At 42.4% G+C, this 22,136-nt stretch overlaps 1 protein-coding gene across 1 annotated transcript; it reads left to right on the top strand.

Annotated features, from left to right (window-relative positions):
• The first annotated feature begins 11,530 nt into the window (after positions 1-11,530).
• Positions 11,531-22,082, top strand: SERINC1 (serine incorporator 1). Its single transcript, XM_082216141.1, has 10 exons — positions 11,531-11,730; positions 13,615-13,776; positions 14,334-14,494; positions 15,886-15,965; positions 16,780-16,917; positions 17,426-17,595; positions 18,066-18,156; positions 18,898-19,039; positions 19,130-19,360; positions 19,607-22,082. Exons 1-10 carry the CDS (start codon positions 11,692-11,694, stop codon positions 19,743-19,745), a joined length of 1,353 nt encoding a protein of 450 aa, XP_082072267.1. The 5' UTR covers positions 11,531-11,691; the 3' UTR covers positions 19,746-22,082.
• Positions 22,083-22,136: the final 54 nt, after the last annotated feature.

Genomic DNA, 22,136 nt, shown 5'->3' on the forward strand with positions numbered 1-22,136 from the left:
CTTTTTTGTTCTTTTTTCCATCTCGTCTTTGTTCAGTGCATTTTATTTGCATCACAGTAATAAGTCTGGTTCAAGATTTGGGAGGGGTGCTGGCAAGGTGCCCTCTGATGTGTCTTTTCTAACATTGCTGCTTACCACTCTGGTGGGTAGCAGCAGTGTTCTTAAAGCAGCCATTAGAATTTCCACTAATGGCCTGGAGCTGCACTAAGAGGCATTGGGGAAACTTAAAATAGCGGCTCCCTGATCCAGCTGACCAGCCCTGATAAGAATTCTTGTTAAAGGGAGAAGCACTGCCATCAGGCATTAGTGATAGGGAGGCACAGGGCATTCTTGGCATGGCAGCATATGTCCAGCAGCTCCCTAGCATCCGGGGCCTGAGACAAGTGTACCTGGCTGCTCACCCCTGCCTGCCTGCCTGGGCCTGCACACATGCAATCTCTTCCCCTAGTGAGAGCTCAGAAGAACCTGTTTCTCCCTCTTTTTTGCAACAGACAGCATAGTGCTGTCCATTGTATCAGTCACAAAGCCGCCACTCTTCTTTTAGGAGCATTTTTAATATGAAAAGTGTTGCCCTTTTTAAAAGAAGGGCAGAACAAATAAGTGATCAGATCAGCACGTTAAACACAGGTTGAAAAGGGAAAAGGAGCCGTTCAGCTAAAAGCAGGGACCAGAGCTCAGTGGTCTAAAGTACAGTATTGTAGGAAAAGGGAGACAACTATAGTTTGCAAGGTGAATGCAGTTAAGTCTATGAAAATTGATGCCGTCTACGTACCACCTCAAACATCTTAGACCCTAATTCACCTACAGTTTGGCTACAGTCCTATGCACACCCCCTGGGAGTAAACTACACTGAACCCAATGAGGTTTCTATCTGAATAAACATGCACAAGATTACTCCATGTGCTAGATCAGAGCCTGGGTGTTAGTGAATATGCAAGGCTTGAGTTGGATGACCAGGGGCCAGGAGGTAGGAGTCTTTTCCCCAGTGTGCCCCCATCCACATGCAAACATGCTCCCAACAGTGAACAAGCAATTACAGAGCCATTTGGAAGCACAATTAGAGATAAAGACATGCATTTTAAATGATGCCTGTGATGAAGAGCTAAACAGATCCTTTGATAATTAATATAATCATCAGCTCAGCTCAATCATACCGACAAAGTAAAGATATCATAAGGTGGGTGGGGTTTTTTGCCCTTATTATTTCTATCCTATTGAATTCTGATGAATGTAAAACCAACTGGGATTAATTAGCTAAAAGTGCAGTTCTGCAAGTTGAGTATACTATTAAAAATGGCTGCATATTGCTTGATTCTTCTTGCGAATAAGAAAAGTACCATATAATTTGAATTATAATTTTAAATATATTCATGAACCTCTTATCAAATCTGTTGAGTAAAAGTTCATTAAAAGTCAGAGTCAATTAAATAAATGTGTATGATTGCCAGCTATGCATCTCCTGGGGTATTTGGTAATATGTGTGAGACATAAGACAATATGATACTATAAGCTGTTATCATTGCTCAGCTGTTACATGGCCGAAACTCTTCAGCATTATAAAAGGCATTTTTAAAGATTGAAAAGCAAAACTGTAGGGCCTTCACTCTTTTTCAAATGCAAATTTAAGTGTGGTGTCAAAAACAGTAAATATACAACAAGCTGAAACAGATAGAAGGCAACAATTTAGAAATTGTACATATGAATGATACAAGTTACTATAGAATGGGACCATGGTTTGAATGCATCACCTCAAAATGTGGATTTTACTGTGAAATGTTCACATGTTCCATGTTGATTTTCTCAAAGTTGTGACAATATGAAATCTGAGTGACCTTCGATTTCAGCACTGGCTTTAAGTGGTCCACCTAAAAAATGCAATGGAAATATTAACTGTAGATATTTTTGTTCTTTATTTAATAAGGAGAAAGGAGGATAGCCATTGGGTCTCAAGCCCAAGGTGAGTTAGGGACTTCCCCTCCATGTGAAGACAGGCTCTGGCAGATTGAGTGGATGAGACCAATAGTGGGTCCAACAGTCAATAAGGGAAGTGGGGGCAGATGGGGTTCATCAACCTGGGAAGGTAGCCCATCTAAGAGAAGGAAAACTCTGATTCTAAACTTCCATTGCCTTGTGGCTATACTCATTTGTGAGAAAGGCTTTGTGAGTAATCTGTACTCACTGCCATGCAGGAGATCTTTGGGAGAAGGAAAGGCTAGGGAGTAAACCCTACACAAATCCAGAGTGGAGTCCGTAAAATGGGGCCTTCCAGCAACTCCTGCAGCCAAGCTAGTGCCAAATGTATTGCTCTGCTTTCCTTTGGACCACATCATTGATACTGAGAGGGGAGTCCTGGCATCTGGGCAGCCCAGGACCTCTGTTCACACTGCCCAGCTTTGTGCCCCATGGAGGTCACTTTGATCTGATTGTTATCCTGATATCCCAATACTCTTGCACAGGGGTCAGCAAACTTTTTCAGCAGGGGGCCGGTCCACTGTCCCTCAGACTTTGTGGGGGGCCGGACTATATTTTGAAGAAAGAGAGAAAAAGAACGAATTCCTATGCCCCACAAATAACCCAGAGATGCATCTTAAATAAAAGCACACATTTTGCTCATGTAAAAACACCAGGCAGGCCCCACAAATAACCCAGAGATGCATTTTAAATAAAAGGAAACATTTTACTCATGTAAAAACTCTTGGGATACTGCCAGGGAGATAAAGTCCATCATGGCCCCAAGCTGTCTGCCGGACGATCCACCGATCTCCCGTAGGCACGCAGTATCAGCAATTAGTGACATGAGTTTCTAGAAAATATCTTGCCACATTCCAGAGCTCATGCACACTCTATCAGCAGATAATGCACAGCAAAAGTCGCACTCAGGAGAGCATTATTTACAAGTTTTAATAAGCGTTGATCAGAACAAAGAAAGACATGACTGCCTGCGTCAGTGTCTCCAGCACAGAGAAAAACGAAAGCAATGGAAAACATAAACATCCTGTGAACAGGAAATACTCAGACTCTGTGACTCACAGCCTGCTCCCTTTTAAGGTGGAACGGAAATGTCCTAACATGCTGATTCCCAGACCATCTGTGGGCAGATTTAGAAGGTGATTGGGCCAGATCTGGCTCCCAGGCCTTAGCACCTCCCTTTTGCAAAGAAAATATTCCTTAGTTGTGTGTTTCTAACTTGACCGATGTGGCATACACAGCAAGGTTGTTTTTTTAAAAGTTCACTACTGTGTTCCTTGCCACTCCCAAACTCAGTGTGTAACAGGGGTGAGAAGTTCAATTTTTCCTCAAGAATGCATGCTTTACAAATAGCTACAGCCAACTCTTTCCTACAGACTTGTGTCAAATGAATAAATGATCACAGTTTCTATTTCAGGTCATTTATCATGATTTGCTATCTCTGCATTGATTTAACAGATTCCTCACTAATACTGGCAAGATGCTCTTAGGAAATGAAGTGCATAATCTGCTCTGTGCCTTGCAGGTATAAATATAATGGTCCAAGGTTAATGAAATAACTGTGCAGACTGCAACTGGAAAGCAGAGAATCTAAGTGGTGGTGATGTGACTCTTGATAACTAATGGTTGGAGACTATATTCAAGAATTCTCAATGGTGCTAGCTGCAAACAAAGATTTGCTTTCTAAAAGGCTGGTGATAGGCCTTAATCAGAGCAGAATCCAAAGCATGCATACACTAGGGAGAAAGCCCCATTAGACATAACAGAATTTAGGGGTAAGCAGGCATTAGGTTGTGCTGTACGTCTAGAATCATAAAGATCTGAGACAAGTCAAAAAAGGGAAGTCAAAAAAAGGGAAGTGCCAGGGTAGTTTTAATGGCATTTTCTTGAAATTAATAGTATTTTCACATTAGAATTTGAAGAAATATGTGATCATCAGTTAATTTTGCATAGTACTTTCCTTCCCCCCCTCCCCATTGTGGTTGGTATATTTTGGATGTGACTTTGCAGCATGTCATTTTTCCTTCTTCAGGGTCCAAGAGTTTGCAACAGGCCCACCATCCCAGCAATGCTATCGTTCTCACTTTGCACTGAACATTCAAGGTGGTCCGAGTGAGAGTGCATCTCCCACCTCTTACAGCAGAAGCTGGGAACCTCAGGCCTGGAGCCAAATGAGGCCTTCCAGGCATCTCTCCCCCAGGCCACAGCAGGAAGGGAGAGAACCTCTAGGCTTCTTCAGCAGTCTGCCTGATCTCTTGCCCTTTGGCCCACCTCCTCTCCAGCCTATGCTTCTGCCACTGATTCTGGACTGCTCTCTTCCACAACCTCTCCCTGCTCACTAAGCCCTGTTACCTCTCCAGCTTCTGACACCTCCCCCCCACCCCAGTCTGCTCCATAGCTGTCAACTTACAGATTTGAAAATAAGGGGCAAGCAGCTTTGAAAATAAGGGACCAGCAGCCAAAATAAGGGACCTGCAGCCTCACCTGTTCCAGGCACTCCAGTCTTCCTGTTCTCCTGCAGTCTGGTCAAACTCATGCTGGTAGCTTCAAGAACACTGTCCAACCAACTTTGTAACAAGAGGTTCAACTGAATAGAATCTGAATCACATGCACCACAAGGCCTATGCAGCCTCAACTTAAGATGGCTCCCCGGCCTGGCTTTGCACTGCAAAATTTGCAGCAGCACATGCAACAAAATGGCGTCCAGCATTCAAAACCCCCCTCAGCTTGCATTAACTAGCCACACACAAGGCATGCAGGCTCCACCCCCCAGTCGTTCTTAGACTTCTTATTGGGTGAGCAACACAGCCAAGCAACACAGTTGGAGCCTCCCTCCTCCCTGGCTGGCAGGGAGGGAGGGAGAGGAGCTGCTTCCTTTGAAATTTAAGGGACGTCATTTAAGGGACATTTAAGGGACATCCATCAATACGGGACAGCAGCGGGACATGGCGCTGGAATAAGGGACTGTCCCTTCAAATAAGGGACACTTGACAGCTATGGTCTGCTCCCTCTTCTTTCTCTGACCACTCATTGTTCCACCACCAACCCCCTGTCTCTGAACCTTCTTCTCTTGGGCGCTCCCCAGCTGCTACCTCCCACTTCTCTGCATCCAGCCAGTCCCTAACACCTCCTGACCTGAGGACATAGCTCTCCCACTTTCCTCAGACTATAAGGACAAGTCCCCAGTAACAGATGTCAGCCCTGGCAGAACTGGGCAAAGGGCCCTTTGAGGAAGCACAGCTTCACCAGGAGGTGTGGTCAAGTGCAGTATTGATGTTGCCTCCACAGGGCCTCAAATGGCACCACCTTCTTGCTGAGACAGCACATTTCTGACTTCCCCTTGTGGGTTCCAAGCCAATCCTCCAGCAGAAGATGATTATCGGTGGAGGTTTGCCTACTTGCTTTTGAAAATCTGGGGTTTTCCTTTCATGGAGCTGTCCTCTCTTGACCAGTTCAGGAAGTGCTGAGTCCAGGGCTTGCAAAGTGCTTTGCACAGTGCTACCAAAACACCTCACAGCCAGGTACGTCTCTGAGGAGAAGGAAGAACACATGCACTTTTATGAACCAGCTATTGTGTTGCACACTGAGGCGCTCACGAACCATGCTAGGAGCGTGGAGGTGTGCTGAGAAACCGTGGGCTGGGGTGGTTAGATCATGAAAGCCTGGAGCTGTGGAAGTCCAGTCTCAGATCTCTGATCTGTGAGTCAGATGTGAGCTGAAGGGAAACTCATTCTGGTCCCTGCCATTGGCCAAAGAGCCAAGCAGGGTTTATTTATACACTTTCCTCCCTGCTGCGCACACATAGCCATCATAAGAATTAATAGAGAAATAGATAGGAAGGGTAACAAAAGAAGCGTAACAGAAAAAGAAAGTTTGGGAAAATAATAAAAAAGGCAGTGAGGGAGCAAGAAAGAGAGATGTGCCTTGAAAAGAATGGGGGAAGTAAAGGGATCCCCCAATTATTTGGGGGAATAAATTATCTAAATTCCTTAACCTACAGAGCATAACTATGAAGCTGAGCTCCCACGCCTTCTCAAAACAAAAGAAATCTTAATATGCTCAGCATAATGTGAGATGAAGCACCATGGCACAATTGTGTAATCTGTTTCTTTTGTGCTGGTGTGTAGTGATTAAAAACCTACATATACTGTGTAAGTAGAGTTCAATGTGAGGTAATAAATGCCTTTGACTAGTCAAGTAATTAGCCCCATCATGTACTATTAAGGTCGTGCAGATTTGAAAGGAGCCAGGATTCATCTTCGTTTTCCATTTCTTTTTATCTTTGTTCATCTTTTCTTTTCTTTTTTCAATAAATTACTTAGCTTCTTGTTAAACCCCATATGTCCAAGTGCACATTTCACACCACAAACTATTTTTTCTTTTTTTGGATGCTGCACAAAATGTGTCTAACTGCACATTAGAATAAACCCTGGAGCCAAAGTGTCACTGAGAGGTTGCAGGAAGAAGAACACAGTGAATGCAGGACCAGCCTGGCCCCATCCATCAGCCAGAAAGGAGGAGGAGCTGCAGGGAGTTTGCTTGCCCCACCCTGTCAGAAAGAGCACCCAGCTCCAGCTGCCAGTTTTCCTGAGACAGTGGAGTTGAAAGGAAGCACTCTGTGGCACATCCATCATGTCAGGAGCATAAGGACGGCCAGGCTGTGTAGGTTTCAGTGAACATGTGTTTGTGTGTGTTATTTCAATCTATCGTAAACCTTCTTTGGGATCATAGAACTGGAAAAGATCTCAAAGGTTATCACGCAATGGAAAAGTAGGAGGTAAATTTTCTATATAAATAAACTCTCATATTCTAAGGAGAAATCTGGAATTGATCAGTGTGGCGTTTGCCCTCCTAGGTGACATTATGCAGGGTCATAAGGAAAGGGTTAAACGAGTGTGAAGTGATTGGCAAGTGGGAATCCAAGGGGAGGAGTTAAAGTTAGAGTTTGTGTTGTTAAGGAGTCAGTCTTGTGTTAGAGAAGAGAAAGGGAGGATAAGTCTGTGGGTTGGGATAGTTTTACGTGAGAGAGTGAGAGAATCTGTTTAGAGGAGTCAGATAGTTGGAATAATCAGTTAGAAGTTATTAGGATGGTATAGGCCGGTAAAGAAACTAAGATTAAGAAACTGACAAGAAAAATTATCTGAAACCATAAACTTGTTAACGCTTATAAAATAAACTTGTTTATTGGGTTTAATGTTAACAACTGTCTGGACTCCGTGTGTATCCGAGAGAAACGGGTTGGTGGCAGCGGGGAAGCAATCACAGTGGTGGCACAGGGATCAATAGACTGTCAAACGTCCGGGGACCCTGTGTGATCGCCACAATCAGTTTTCAGCATTTAAATAAACATGCATTATATATATATAAATATATATATATAATTCTTTTCTTAGTTTACAAAAATACATGCATTGTCTCTTTTTTCAAGTTGCATTTTCTACAGATCAGATAAACATGCTTCCTTAAAAAAACAGAAAAAATATAATGGTCACAGTGCAAAGATCTGATCAGCTAATGGCCTTTATCTTCTACTCTGCATATATATATCATGGCAAACAGCTTTTGGAGCCAGGAAAAGTTTACAGAAGCCAAAAGACCTGCCTATTGGCTTAATTTGAAATGTGCAAATGCTGCTCATGTTGTCAGTAACTGGCATGCACAGAATTTGGAAACACTTTTACTTTAAGATGGTAAGGCAGGGAAAGTATCCAGAAGCCAGATTAATTTAAGTACCATCTGGACTTGATATCTGTGTATAAGCTCAGCTTTGATATCAGGAGCAAAGCTTCAAGGCCATTTAGAATTAAACTGTCTTGGTTTCACTTTGACCTATTAAGCCACGGCCAAAAATACCCAGATTCCTCAGACTATTTTTAGGTTACATGCCTTTGTCAAATAAAGATTTTGTTTGTATAGAAGATACAATGTATCGCTTGGGATGTGTAATCACAGGAAAGTTGCTGGATTCTTTCTTGGGGGTAAATGAGTAGTAGAAGTATCCAACTAGCACAATGGCTACTAAGCCACTGACAAATATTGAGCATCAAAAGAAGTACACCCACACTTTAAGGCACAACACATTTGGGTAGAGTGCAAATGTAGCAAATTCTTATAGACTGTTTCACCCAATTGACAATGTTGGGTTTTTAAATATATTTCCCAAGATAGCATTCAGTAGCAGTCCAGCCCCTTATCAAAATGAATTAATGTTCCCCGAGAAGCATTTTGAATAATACATTTGGGTAAAAGCAAACCATATAACGGTCTAAGGTGTTACGTTATAGCTCAAATTTTCTCAACCACACCTGATTTGCCATTGGTAAAATTCCAGGTGAACGAATTGTCGCAAAAGATTAGGGAGGTGAAACATACTCGTTTGTAGAAAATAAGCAGGCTTGACTTTTTGCTACATCCAAATCTCAGTGTTCCTTCCTTCCTGTATGGTAACGGGTTTCAATCAGGATTGAACCCTGCCCAATATAGTTAAGAAAGGCTTGCCACTGTGCACATTTCGCAAACATGTAGTGGTGGTGTGTGAGAGAGGCTGGAGCAGCAGCACCACCACTAGGATGGAGTATGGTTCCCTAGTTGTTAGTAGTGGCAGTACCACCAGCAACAACCCAGGCCTCCCCTGACCTTGTCCAGGCCTTGTTATAGTAAGCAGCGAAACTCATTTACATTAGCGTTCCCCACATAGGGCAAGTAAGGAATAGGAGAAAAGACAGTGTCAAGGAACCCAAGACACATCACACAAGGGTCTTTATTTTAGGAATGATAATCAAAATTAGGATGGTGCTTTAAGTCTTGCAATAACTTCACAGTAGGATGCTGGGCTCTTTTGTGACACATTGCTGGGAGTCTCTGACACAGCTACTAAAGGAACACTTGACACACTGTTTTATTTGAGTCTTTTACATTTTGTACAACTGTGTGTTTTTCCAAGCAGTTCAGCACTCAGAGAACAATGGAATGTACTTTCTAGCACAGTAATCCGAAAGCTCTTACCCCATCTCAAGCCTATTTCTTTAAACAGGCTGCTCCCTGTATATTGTATGTATTTCAAGGTCAGAATTAAACGTACAGTGTTTGATCTTGTTTAAACTAAGAACTTCTGGCTTCACTTGCATTTTAAAAGGAACATTTGTTTACTGACAGCACAATCCTTTGCATGACTCATCACAAGTAAGTCTAATTGACTTCAATAGGAAAGAGTAGTGGATTGTAGCCTAAGAATCCATTTCTTCCTTTGGAAAGCCACAGACAGTTGTTGTCATGGAAATGATTGCCCTGCTGAAAATAACGGCCGTCATCTGTACTGATGCTGCTGTACGTGCAGCTTATATATAAATAAATGCCATCTAGGGAGATATTCAGTACACAAATACATTCTGGGTAATGGTGGTAATGCTAGTTAGATGACACTTTTCAAATTGACATCCCTGAGTGGGAAAAACACAATCTGCTTTAGCCTAGGGAGGGTGTACATTTTAGGAGCTGGTCATCATTAAAGGGCTCATCCATTTCTTGGCTTAGACTGACCTCTAGGAGTAAGGGCAGAAATACACGTTTTGAGGGGACAATGGTTTTCAGCCCTGCAGTTGCCTCATGAAGGGAGATGAAGAATCGGGGGTTATCATTTCCATAGCTATTGATCCCCCCCTCCCCATCCACAGCTAGGGTGTCATCTTTCTCAGTTGGCCTCTAGAAATAAATTCAGCGGAGGAAGTAGCAGGGAAGGTGGGAAACATTTTCAGGGAAAACTGAGAGGCATGAAAAACATTACAATTTTCTCCAAGAAATGTGTTCCCCGCTCCTGTATTCATGTCAGGTGACATGGACTTACAAATGTTTTGCTTAATGCTACTAGAATGCATTTGTATACCTGAAGGAGGGATTTCTGGCGGTTCCCTCATTGCGAGAAGTGAGATTACAGAGAATCAGACAGAGGGCCTTCTCGGTAGTGGCGCCCGCCCTGTGGAACACCCTCCCATCAGGTGTCAAGGAAATAAGCAGCTAGCCTATTTTTAAAAGACACCTGAAGGCAACCCTGTTTAGGGAAGTTTTAAATATTTAATGCTGTATTGTTTTTAACACTCGAATGGGAGCCGCCCAGAGTGGCTGGGGAAACTCAGCCAGATGGGTGGGGTATAAATAAATTATTATTATCATGTACTACACATGCAAGAGTTTTTAGATAAATGCCACTAGTGGCCTGCAAACAATAAACAATAGCGGGAAAATAACAGAACACCATAAATACAGCACAGGTTCTCCATCATATATTTTGATTATTTGTTCATACACATTGGGACACCTCCTGAGAGATCTTAACCAATTTTGTCATTCCTGAGGTAATGGGGCAGGTTTTTGTCTATGTTTGTATATTCCTGGTTTCAATGTTGAAGCAAAATGATGAACTGAACCTTTAGAAAACTGCATTGAACTGGACACTGCTTAAGATATAGTAGCCAAAACTGGCATGATGGTTCCTAAGGTCAAGGAGCAGATTCTGGTTTATCTTTAGATACCACCAAAATAGTGGACTCAAACTTTCAAAACTGCAATAATTTGGACAGCCCTCCAGCTATCATAACCACATGCTGCATGATTGTTTCTGAGATGGAGGAGCTGGATTCTGTCTATTGAGGTTAAAAGGTAAAGGGACCCCTGACCATTAGGTCCACTCGTGGCCGACTCTGAGGTTGCGGCGCTCATCTCACTTTATTGGCCGAGGGAGCCGGTGTACAGCTTCCGGGTCATGTGGCCAGCATGACTAAGCTGCTTCTGGTGAACCAGAGCAGCGCAGAAATGCCGTTTACCTTCCCACCGGAGCGGTACCTATTTATCTACTTGCACTGTGACGTGCTTTCGAACTGCTAGGTTGGCAGGAGCTGGGACAGAGCAGCGGGAGCTCACCCCGTCGCAGTGGCATAGCGTGGGGGGTGCAGGGGGGGCCGGCCACACCGGGCGCAACATCTGGGGGTTAGGGGTAGGGGGCGCAAATCCACGGGTTAGGGGGCGCAAATCCACTGGTTAGGAGGCGCAAATCCACTGGTTAGGAGGCGCAAATTACTTGCCTTGCCCCGGGTGCTGACAACCCACGCTACGCCACTGCCCCGTCGTGGGAATTCGAACCACCAACCTTCTGATCGGCAAGTCCTAGGCTCTGTGGTTTAACCCACAGCGCCACCCACGTCCCTCTGTTGAGGTTAGGTTTTAAAATAAAATAAAAATAACAATTTATTATTTATACCCCGCCCATCTGGCTGGGTCTCCCCAGCCACTCTGGGCGGCTTCTAACAAAAGATTAACAATACATTAAAGCTACAATTAGCGAATGGGGACAGGAAACATTGCTGCCCAGTCACACCTACGTTTAAACCCTGGATTTTCCCCGTACTGTTTTGCCGCAAAAACCAAACCAAACCAAACCAAACAGCATAACATAAAATACTTTTAAGGTAACCCAGAAGTCAGAAGCCTGTGCGAGTCTACCCTACTAAATCTTGCGCACTGAGGGGGGAGGTGGCCAGTGGCGGCTCTTCCTCCTCCAGCCCGGAAGTGACGCGCCGCTGCCTGTCAAAGCTCGTGGTTAGTGAGCGAAGCAGACTGGAGAGTAAACAAGCCCTCGCCGCTCGGTGCTGCCGCTGGCTCCATTTTTAAAGGGCTGCCGCGCAACTCAACCGCCGCGAGGAGAAGAAGAAGAAGAGGAAGAAGAAGAAGATGGGGGCTGTCTTGGGCCTCTGCTCCATGGCGAGCTGGGTAATGTGGCCGGAACCGCGGCCTCCTCCTTCGGGGCCCCACTTCGCTGGGTTAGGGAGTCACGGGGGCGGGGGCGGCTATTCAGCAGCAGCAGCAGCAGCAGTTCCAGAGGCGCAGGCGCAGTGAGGGGGCTCTCTGACTGCGCCCCCCCCCATGCATCTCCGCGCGCTGTCCTTTCTCTGCGGCGAGGCGGCCCCTCCCTGGCCGTGATGCGCCCCCTTTGTTTAAATCATATATAATATGATTTCGTTTGCCAACGCCCTAGAACTGATGGAGGAGGCGCGTTAACGTCTCGACCCTGTTGTCTGCGCCTTGCAGGTGCTATGGCAAAATGGCAATGCACCCCAAATTAAAAACCCTTAGTAATGGAAAGCAATGGGTTGGTGCAGGGCCGGATTTAGGTTTGAGGAGGCCCCAAGCTACTGAAGGTTATGGGGCCCTTTATATGTGATATTTTAGGGAGCAGGCTAGCAGGCGGGACCCATTACTTACATCATAGGAGCCTGCGCAACACAAAACACTGTTGCTGTATGTAGGTTTTATTTTATTTTTGTTTTTTTATCTTATATTTTGGAAATCTACATCTGGTGTGTTTTTTCCTTTAATTTTTTGGGGCCCCCCAAGAGAGTGGGGCCCTAAGCTATGGATTGTTTATCCGTAAATCCGGCACTGGGTTGGTGATGTTGCCTCTTTAAACACTGGCCCTTTGAAATTTGACAGTTCCTCGCTTGTTTCCTGGAGGGCAGTTTGCTATCTAGGTAGTTGCTCCCCCACCCCCCAGCATCATCTTCTATCCAGTCCTCATGCTTTCCTCCTCTGTGGATAGCTTCCTAAGGCCATTTTTAGGAATGTCTCTATAAAGGGGTTCTGAAGTTGCAATGTGAAAGGTGTTTGTGTGTGGTGGGGTTTCGTCATCTCTAATTTTACAGGGTCGTTTATTGTTCCAAGGCATCTGGCAAATGTTTGTACCATCTTATACCGCAGTGTATGCTAAGTCACCATGCTAGGAGTATATGTGGGATTACCGAACTGAAAATTATGAGTGAAAGTGTGGCTTCTACCTCCTTTTGACAAACCCTGCATTAAAGTAGGATCATCTGTAGGCGTGTAAGAGAGAATCAAATCAGTCTAGTAGAAATTCATAATATTGTTTTGTTAGACTGAAATTTGTGGATTTTTTTCCTGTTCCCTGGGATAAATTCCTGCTATGGAATAATAAAGGCAGAGTGGAAAGTTACAATGGTCAGACTGGGCAACTTGATAGAATGTTGCGTAACTTTTGCTGATTTAACTGTTGTGCATTCCTCCTAATGTGCTGGAAGTTAGAGTAAGAGCTTGTCGTATATTTTTCCCTACACCTCTGAGGATATTGAAGTAGAGTGTGTAATTCAGTATATATCTTTGATTCAGGCATAAAGTAAAAACAAATCTCCACTAACCTGTAAGTCATATACTTTTTCTTGGCTATGGTATACATCACTATATGCCCTGGTAAGCATAACTAATAACTTTTGTAAACAGTCTGTTGACTGTCTTGGCTGTACATGGGGCAATCACAGAGCCATCTGAGAAGCAGCATTGCAACATCACCTTTGCTTTTTTGCAGGACTTGTTCATGCTTCTATTAGTGTTATAGCACTGAATCAAGAGCCCAAGGACCTACTGCTCATATCTGCACACATTTTACTATCAAAGCCATGGCCTTTGCAGTAATGGGTATACCGGAAAACGTAATACAGAATATGAGATTACAACTATTACATTAGTAGGAGTGTGATCCTTAAATATTGTGACATCAGAACCAGTAGTTAAACATTTTAACCGCGTAATTAACGGAGCATAACTTTTTATTTTGTCCTCATACTCCTCCCTTTCTTTCATCAGATACCATGTTTGTGTGGCAGTGCCCCATGTCTGCTGTGCCGGTGCTGCCCCAGTGGAAATAATTCCACTATAACAAGGGTGATATATGCTCTGTTCTTGCTCCTTGGAGTGGGTGTTGCATGTGTGATGTTAATTCCAGGAATGGAAGAACAGCTGAAGAAGGTCAGTTTACTCTTGAGACAACTATGGTAGAATTATTGTGGCACTGCTACGGTAGTTTGGGATTGACCTGCATTTTCTTACGTTTCAGAAGCATTGCTTGTTCTAGAGAGCATCTTTGTATCCGCACCTCCTATTATTCTAGAATGTTATTTAGTGTTTTGTTTACATAGGCTAAGGCCTAACTATGGAGCAGTTCTCTCATTATGACTGCCTTTCATTGAAGTATTTTAACATTTAGCATAATGGTTGTCTGTAAAACCTTGCCTTCTTCCTGTATTAGTTAGCTATTATTTCAGACCAGGAGTATACATACATGTATGTATGTATGTGGCTTTTGAAAGCAGGGGACTATATTTTATGTATATTTTATGTATTTAAATATATATTATGTATTTAAATCTTCAGTTTAACATTGGCTTGTGAGAACCTTAGACCTGTACAAATTTCAAGTAATGAAGAGATGTTAAATTAATCCTGTCATAGTCGGCTCCTAACAAAACAAAGAGTTTGGGTGCTTCATTGACATATGTTAATATATTTTATGTTGTTCATTACAGATTCCTGGATTTTGTGATGGCCAAGTGAATTGTGATGTTCTAGTAGGCTATAAAGCAGTATATCGGGTGTGCTTTGGTATGGCCATGTTCTTTCTCCTGTTCTCCTTAATGATGATCAAAGTGAAGAGCAGCAGTGATCCAAGGGCAGCAATACACAATGGGTAAGAATAAATGATGGCCCAGCTATGCCTCTATCAGGACAGGGATAGCCTGAATATTGTTGTCTATGCTCTTGTAACCTCAAGGTTAGATTACTGCAATGCATTATACATAGGACTGCCTCTGAAGACGGTTTGGAAGCTTCAGCTGGTGCAGAATTCATTGGCCAGGTTGCTCATGCAAGATGGTTTGAGAATATTATGATGATCCTGGTCCAACTGCCCTGGCTACTGATTACCATATTTTTCTGTGTTTAAGACAATATTTTTTCCTATGAAATAATATGCAAAAATAGCAGGTCGTCTTATACACGGATAGCAGAGGGGGGATGGGCGTTTGTTGTCATCAGACAGCATGAAATTTGCAGCGGCGATTGGGCATGTGATAGGTTGCTGTGGCAAGGCCTGCTGATGATTGTTTGCAGCTTTGGCAATGGTGCGTGCTATTTTCGGCATCATCGAGGTGTGTGTGCAATCTTCTGTTGTTGTGCTGAGTGTGCAGGTGGGCTTTTGGCGGTGTGTGTGCAGACGATTGTTTGCTGCAGCAATGTGTACAATTTTGATTGGCGCACAGGCTGTAGAGCGATTGGCAGTGCTGACCCCCCCCCCAAAAAGCTCAGCAACTGTGGGCAATCTCCCTCCCCCCAAGCACAACTTTGGTCAACCCCCCCTTTTGTTGCGGTCCCAAAATGGGTCATCTTATACATGGTGGCGTGTTATACACGGAAAAATACGGTAGTTTCTGAGTTTTGACCTATAATGCCTTAACCAGCTCAGGACCGCAATACCTCAAGGACTGTCTCTTTTCATATGAACCTATCATCTTCTGAGGCCCTCCGTGTGCGTCCTTGAGAAGTCTGGAGGATGGCAACACGAGAAAGGGCCTTCTCTGCAGCGGCTCCCCATCTATGGAATGCTCTTCCCAGGGAAGTTCACCTGGTGCCTTCATTATACACCTTTAGGCTCCAGGCAAAAATGTTCCTTTTTAACCAGGCCTTTGGTTGCTTTGATTGACATCCTATGTCCTTTTGAAATGTGGGGTTTTTTTTGGGGTGGTGGTTATTAGATTGTTGTTTTTATTTTGATTATGTATTTTGGTTTTATATTTTGGTTTTATTCTGTGAACCGCCCTGAGACCTCTGGGTATAGGGTGGTACATAAATTCATTCATATAGATATAGATATAGATATAGATATAGATATAGATAGAAAGAGAGATAAATTGTAGTCTTGTGTTTCCTGCACAAGGTATATAAATAACAAAACCTGAAGGCTGTTGCTTCAGGTCAGTGAAGAGATCATATGTAATATTGCATACAGTATATTATGTAAAGTACAAATTTTAAAAATACTGCTGATACCCTAACTTTGATGGTTCTTTGGTGATATTTCAGATTCTGGTTCTTTAAATTCATCACAGCTGTTGCAATTACAGTTGGAGCATTTTTTATTCCAGAAGGACCCTTTACAACAGGTATGATTGCGTTGAAAGTCATGTATATTTTGCACAGAAACTGTTTCCAATAGCTTTCAATGTGATACTGAGTTCTTATTTAACAGATCTTAATGTTCTGATTTGTCACACTGGAGAAGATGCGTAGGACTTTGGCATGACCTTTCTGGCCTGACAGGTCAGATCAGTCCCTACCTTAGTTTGCCAACTTTTGACAGATGGGTGGTCCCAACTACCTGTCAGTGTCCCTTGAGCAGCGATTCTCAAGTGCCCAACAGCCAGCTGATTGTTGGGCATTTGGAAACCATAGCACAAGGGGTATTGCCAGTTTAGGACTGGCAAATATGCATTCCTCAGCAATCAGCTGTCCAATTGAGTTCCCCATGCTGAGCTCAGTTACACAGCTAATCCAATGCTGTCTGTACCTGCCTCATACCTGATATCCTATATGATGTCAGGTGGCCATGGTTTAGGGAAAACAGTTTTGTGGGCCAAATTGAGCTAAATCTGGCCTCCTGCAGGCTGGAGGTTCCTTACTTCAGCATAATCCCTTAATTCTCATTCCCAAAGAATCTAGTTTTATGTGTGTGTAGTCACAGACTCATATTTATCTCTTAAATCCTTGTGCTTTCCTATGTCCCCCGGTAGCTTATAATTTTAGATTATAAGCTACCTGGGGACATAGCCTTGTTTATTTTTTAATTGTCAAACTCTTTAAGAGTTTATTTTACGAGTAAATTTTACCCTGATGACTCTGAATCACTCAATACATGCTAACAATTCAAACAGAAAAATTATTTATGAAAATTAATATATTAATTATTTTTCTTCCTAGTGTGGTTTTATGTAGGCATGGCTGGTGCTTTCTGCTTCATTCTTATCCAGCTGGTTTTACTTATTGATTTTGCCCACTCTTGGAATGAATCTTGGGTCGAAAAGATGGAAGAAGGAAACTCAAGATGCTGGTATGCAGGTATGTAGTGGTTTGTTGGTCAGCATCACAGGGTTTGTTTATTAAAATTGGGACATGCTGTGCTCAAATTTCAGTTATAGGAGTCATGACCTGAGAACTCTTTGATGTTGCTCTTCATTCGCTAGTTGCTGACCAAGGAAGGGTGTGTTTTTGTGCATGTGCGGAACTGAGAGTCTGAATCCCTCCCATCCCCAACATACCATGGTTAAGAGGGAATTGGTGTTTCCAGAAGCATAATAATGATATTGATTACATGGGGTCAGAAGAGGAGAAAGTTGTGCCTGACTTGATGCAGCTGTAGTAACAACTATAATTACTGAGGATTGATTCAGTTTTTCCAGATCTTCTAGAGGCAATAGTAGTTTAGTCTGCCTACTGAAGTTAATCCAGCAGATCACTTTTCTTATCCAACAGTGTACCATAGGATTTATTTTTCATCACTGCTCTAGTGAGCCTCCTTCAAAAGTACTAATAAAACCTGAATCCAGTTTTGTTTGCTTCTTCACAGCTTTGCTGTCTGCCACAGCATTAAACTATCTTCTGTCTCTGGTGGCAATTGTCCTATTTTATGTCTATTATACTCTGCCCGATGGCTGTTCTGAAAATAAGGCATTTATCAGTGTCAATATGCTGCTGTGCATTGGAGCATCTGTAATGTCAATTCTGCCTAAAATCCAGGTATGAGGTTACATTAAGCGGATATTTGTTTTCATAAGAATCTGGCTAACACATCAGCCGTTTGTCAAATTTCTACATATAGTTAATTCACATCTTATGCAAGCATTTGGTTCTGGGGGGGGGGGGTGTGGTAGTCTCTGCATACATGCAAAAGCATATAAATCCAGGAAACCCTGGAACTGCTCCCAGCACCTCACAAGGTGAAGGACTGCTTACCCAGCTTTGGGAAGGAGGCACAAGGGCTCTGGGACATTGCCAGAGCCGTCACACCACCTTCCTGAAGTCTGGTGGGCCTGTAATTACAGCTTTGCGCAGGGGAGTGGGGGGGATAAGTAAATGGAGAGTTGGTTTCCTCTGCTCTCCATTCATTCATTTCCTACTCCCCCTCCCTGTGCTGAGTTGTGATCACATAAGAAAAATCAGCACAATATGCAGTTATCTGTATTGTTTTGCTTTCTGTCTGCATATAGGAATCACAACCAAGATCTGGGTTGTTACAATCATCTGTGATCACCGTTTATACAATGTATCTAACCTGGGCTGCAATGACCAATGAGCCAGGTAAGGAGATTTCATGTTGTTGTTGTTATTGTTATGATCCAGAAGTGACTCTGGCAGAACTCCGTTGTTTATTGCTGTCACACCTACTTTGGATGATTTAAAACTTTTGAATGTTTTGAAGCTTTGAAGGGTCAAAAAACTGTTAAACAAAAAGTATTTCAGAGTGCAAGGAAGAATGCTATAAATTGATTCTTAGAGAATCTGTGGTTATCTAAATGATTCTTAGAGTGAGTGAAGCTTACTCCCAAGTCAGCATGATTAGGATTGCAGTTTTGGTATACAAAAGACTTCTTGTAGGGTGGGCGGTTCATTCATTTTCAGCTTTGTATTCTTGTTATTAAAAAAAGTGCACCTAGACACTCCGTTGCAGTGCCCATGACCTAGGTTTAAGGTGCCATTTATCTCCTAGCTTTCATATATCAGTTTCTAACACTGTTCTGAACACTTGCTCTCTCACCACACAGTAGCAAGACTAGCCAGTGTCCTTCTATTGCATGGGGATGTTGCTAGTACAGTGCTCAAAGAAAGCACTGTTAATCCCATATCCTTTGTATGGAAAGGCCATAGCTGTATTTCATTGCAGTTGGAAAGCTACACAACAAACAGCTCAAAAACAGTTTCGAGCAGTGTAAAAGGCTAGCACCTAGTGTATATTATTATGTTGGACATTGCTTCTGTGAGAAATAATTGTTTTGTGTAGAATAATCCGACTTTCAGTTTTTTGTGTCTTTACTGATCTAGACAGACAATGCAATCCAAGCTTGCTGAACATAATTGGCTATAATTCCACAAGCACTCCAAGTAAGGGTCAGTTTGTCCATTGGTGGGATGCCCAAGGAATTGTAGGCCTCATCCTGTTCTTAATGTGTGTTCTGTACTCAAGGTGAGCAGAACTTTTGGAAAACCTTTTCCAATTTTCAGTTTTTTTTAAAAAAAAGGACATCTAGTGACACTAACTACTTTTTAACTGCAGCATTCGGACATCCAATAATAGTCAGGTAAATAAACTGACATTAACCAGTGATGAGTCAACACTGATAGAAGATGGACTTCCCAGGAGTGAAGGCTCTCTTGATGAAGGAGATGATTTGCACCGTGCTGTTGATAATGAGAGAGATGGAGTTACTTACAGTTATTCATTCTTTCACTTCATGCTTTTTCTTGCTTCGCTTTACATCATGATGACCCTAACCAACTGGTACAGGTATGTGGATCTTGCAGGACTACATTTCATTGACATTATCAGTGCTGATCACCTGTAGGGGTGGAAGTGGGCAGAGAGGCAAATGTTGGATTCATAATCTCCTCTCCCACTTATCATATCGGTGGCAGTGAATTTTATTCTTACATAATTTTTTCAATTTTAAGAACATAAGTGATGATCAAGAGAAAAGTAGTTATTCTCTTCCACAAATGAGTCGGCTAACACTTTATCTCTCCTCTTTCTCAGCCCTGACCCTGCCTCTGCATCAATGACCAGTAAGTGGCCATCTGTCTGGGTGAAGATCTCTTCCAGCTGGATTGGCATAGTCCTCTACGTGTGGACTCTGGTGGCTCCACTTGTTCTAACAAACCGTGAATTTGACTAAGCCAAGTGTCTCATCTGAAAGCTCTTGCTTTATTTTGTTGCTAATTTGAAGCTAACAGTATTCAACATTGAGATGCAATTTGTAAATAATATGTGTATGTATCGTCTGAATAGTTTATCATGTCTTCTGCATGGTTATACTTTTAAATCATGTTCACTTGCTATTTCAGTGACTGTTTTCTAGTTGAGCTTGATGATGATAATAGTACATATTAATGATTAATACTGAGCCCTCTTCCAATGTTGGGGGAAAGTAAACACATATGGTGGGTAGAGTAGGGATGAAGATTCTACCACCACCACCCTGCTATTTTCATCACTTTTACAGTTTGTAAATGGTGACCGTGTGAAGCAGAGAGACTTTTGCATCCATGGAGACTCCCTGCTTCTGTGGGTGAGAACCTTGGTTTTCCATTTGGGAGCCTCCACAGATACAAACATCTCTCTGCTTCACAATATCACCGGTTGGAAAGTGATGAAAAAGGCAATGTTGGGCAGAGCTAGTGTGATCTTTCCCACTGCTCCCTTCTGTATATTTTCTTTCCCCTAACTAGTATCTGGAGAGGGATTTAGGGTCAAACTTGATGTGAGAACAAGAGTTCCATGTGTTTCAAACCCCACAAATATTTGGCTCAGCCCTACTGCTTACTGAAGAATTCCTAGATCATGTACAGTCAAAGGTGCATTAAAACAGTATTTTTCAGTGCGTGTAGATAGGCCGAGGTTGAAAGTCAGATATTTGAAGTTCTAATCAGATGGGGAACCATGAAGAGTGTTAGAAGCTAGGGCTATCTATGACAATCTTACTGGCCTTTATTGCAGTTTAATAATTGTTACACAGCAGTTTTCTAGTTAGTAAAATATCAACTTTGGTCTAGCAAGGAAGTATAATCTTTCACAACTGTGAGATTTGCCCAGAAAAGATGAGAAAAATATGGCTATGACAGATAGGAGAGACAGTAATGGTTGTAAGCCTTTGGAGGATACTGTATTACCTCAGCTGAAGCATGGGTGGATGGTTGTCTAGGAGAGTCTGATGCTGAATGAGAATCACATATCAGGTGTGTGTTAAGTCTAGGTTACCTTTAGATCATAGCTGATCTGTAGGAGGTATGATCTTTTGTTTGTTGAACAAACATCAGATGAGCAGGAGCACAGGAATGTCAACTCTAATGAGCCTTAGCTGATGAGAGAGCAGAGCAAGGAGTGGGGTTAGTAGGAAGGGAAAGAATGTACCTGTGATTCATTTGCCATTTTAATCAATTTGTGGAGGGTTCCCCCCCTTCCACACTTTAAACGACAAATAGCCCCAGCTGTCATTAGGGCTGGTGTGAGCATTTAAGAAAACAGCAGTTACAATTCTGTAGGACTGGTTTTTGTACTTGCAGGTTTGAGTAAGTACAAGGCCTCTTTTAAAGAAAGAACAGGAGTAAATTTTTAAGGTTGTACTTGAAATTATTCAAAATGTGCATGGGGTATCAAAAATAGTTGCCATTTTGACCAGATTTGTTTTTAAAAGTGAAGTGCAGTGAAGTATTAATGCATGCTCTAGGCTTTTCATTTTTGTAACCATTTGATACCAAGATAAGTCTTTTTTTAAAAAAACTAATCAATACTTGGAAGGTATTTAGGACTAGCACTCATTAAATTGAAATTAAGGAGTGAAATGGATTGCTGTCCCCCACTGCTGGTAGCTGTAGTATAGTATATTTCATGCTGATGAGGTAGACTTCAGGTACTGCTGTTATTTTTATAGCTTTTTAAAAAGTTACTTTAAAAAAAAAATCCTGGCTCCATCTGTTCCTTGAGTGGGTATAATTGAGCTTAGGTTGTAAATCAAGTTGTTCTGTATCTTTCTAAAAATACTTTCCTGGATAAATTGATGTATACCAATACTCATTTTTAGTTAAAGCACACTTGCATTTTAATAGCTGATCTCTTCACAGATGTCATTGATTCTTGTGTCAAAGGTATTATCTTTTGTGTGTCCATTGCCGGCAGTGGATTTGTACCTGGAAAATCCTAAGTCTACATCACACAGAAACTATTAGGTGTTTTGCATAGTTTGTTGGAAATCTTCAAATACTGTGCTTTGCTGATTGAATGGGAAGGTACAGTTCTGGTTTGCTTTTCCTTAAGGATTGCACAGCTGACAGAACAGTTTCAGCTGTAGCAGCACTGTTGTGCATTACTGAGTATCAGTGGTGAATTTCTATAAAAAAATACTTATATATATTTAATGGCTGACTTAGGCTCAACATGAATGCAATTTCAAGGTAGCTTTAATATTAAAGTCATTTTGTGTGTATGCTATAACTTAGTAAACATTCAGAAAAGATGGCTGTTTACGTCTTCCTAGTCTTGTTTTGATTTTTTATCCAATGTGGCTATA

The sequence above is a fragment of the Podarcis vaucheri genome (assembly GCF_965113315.1).
Source record: "Podarcis vaucheri genome assembly, chromosome: 3".
NCBI classification, from domain to species: Eukaryota; Metazoa; Chordata; class Lepidosauria; order Squamata; family Lacertidae; genus Podarcis; species Podarcis vaucheri.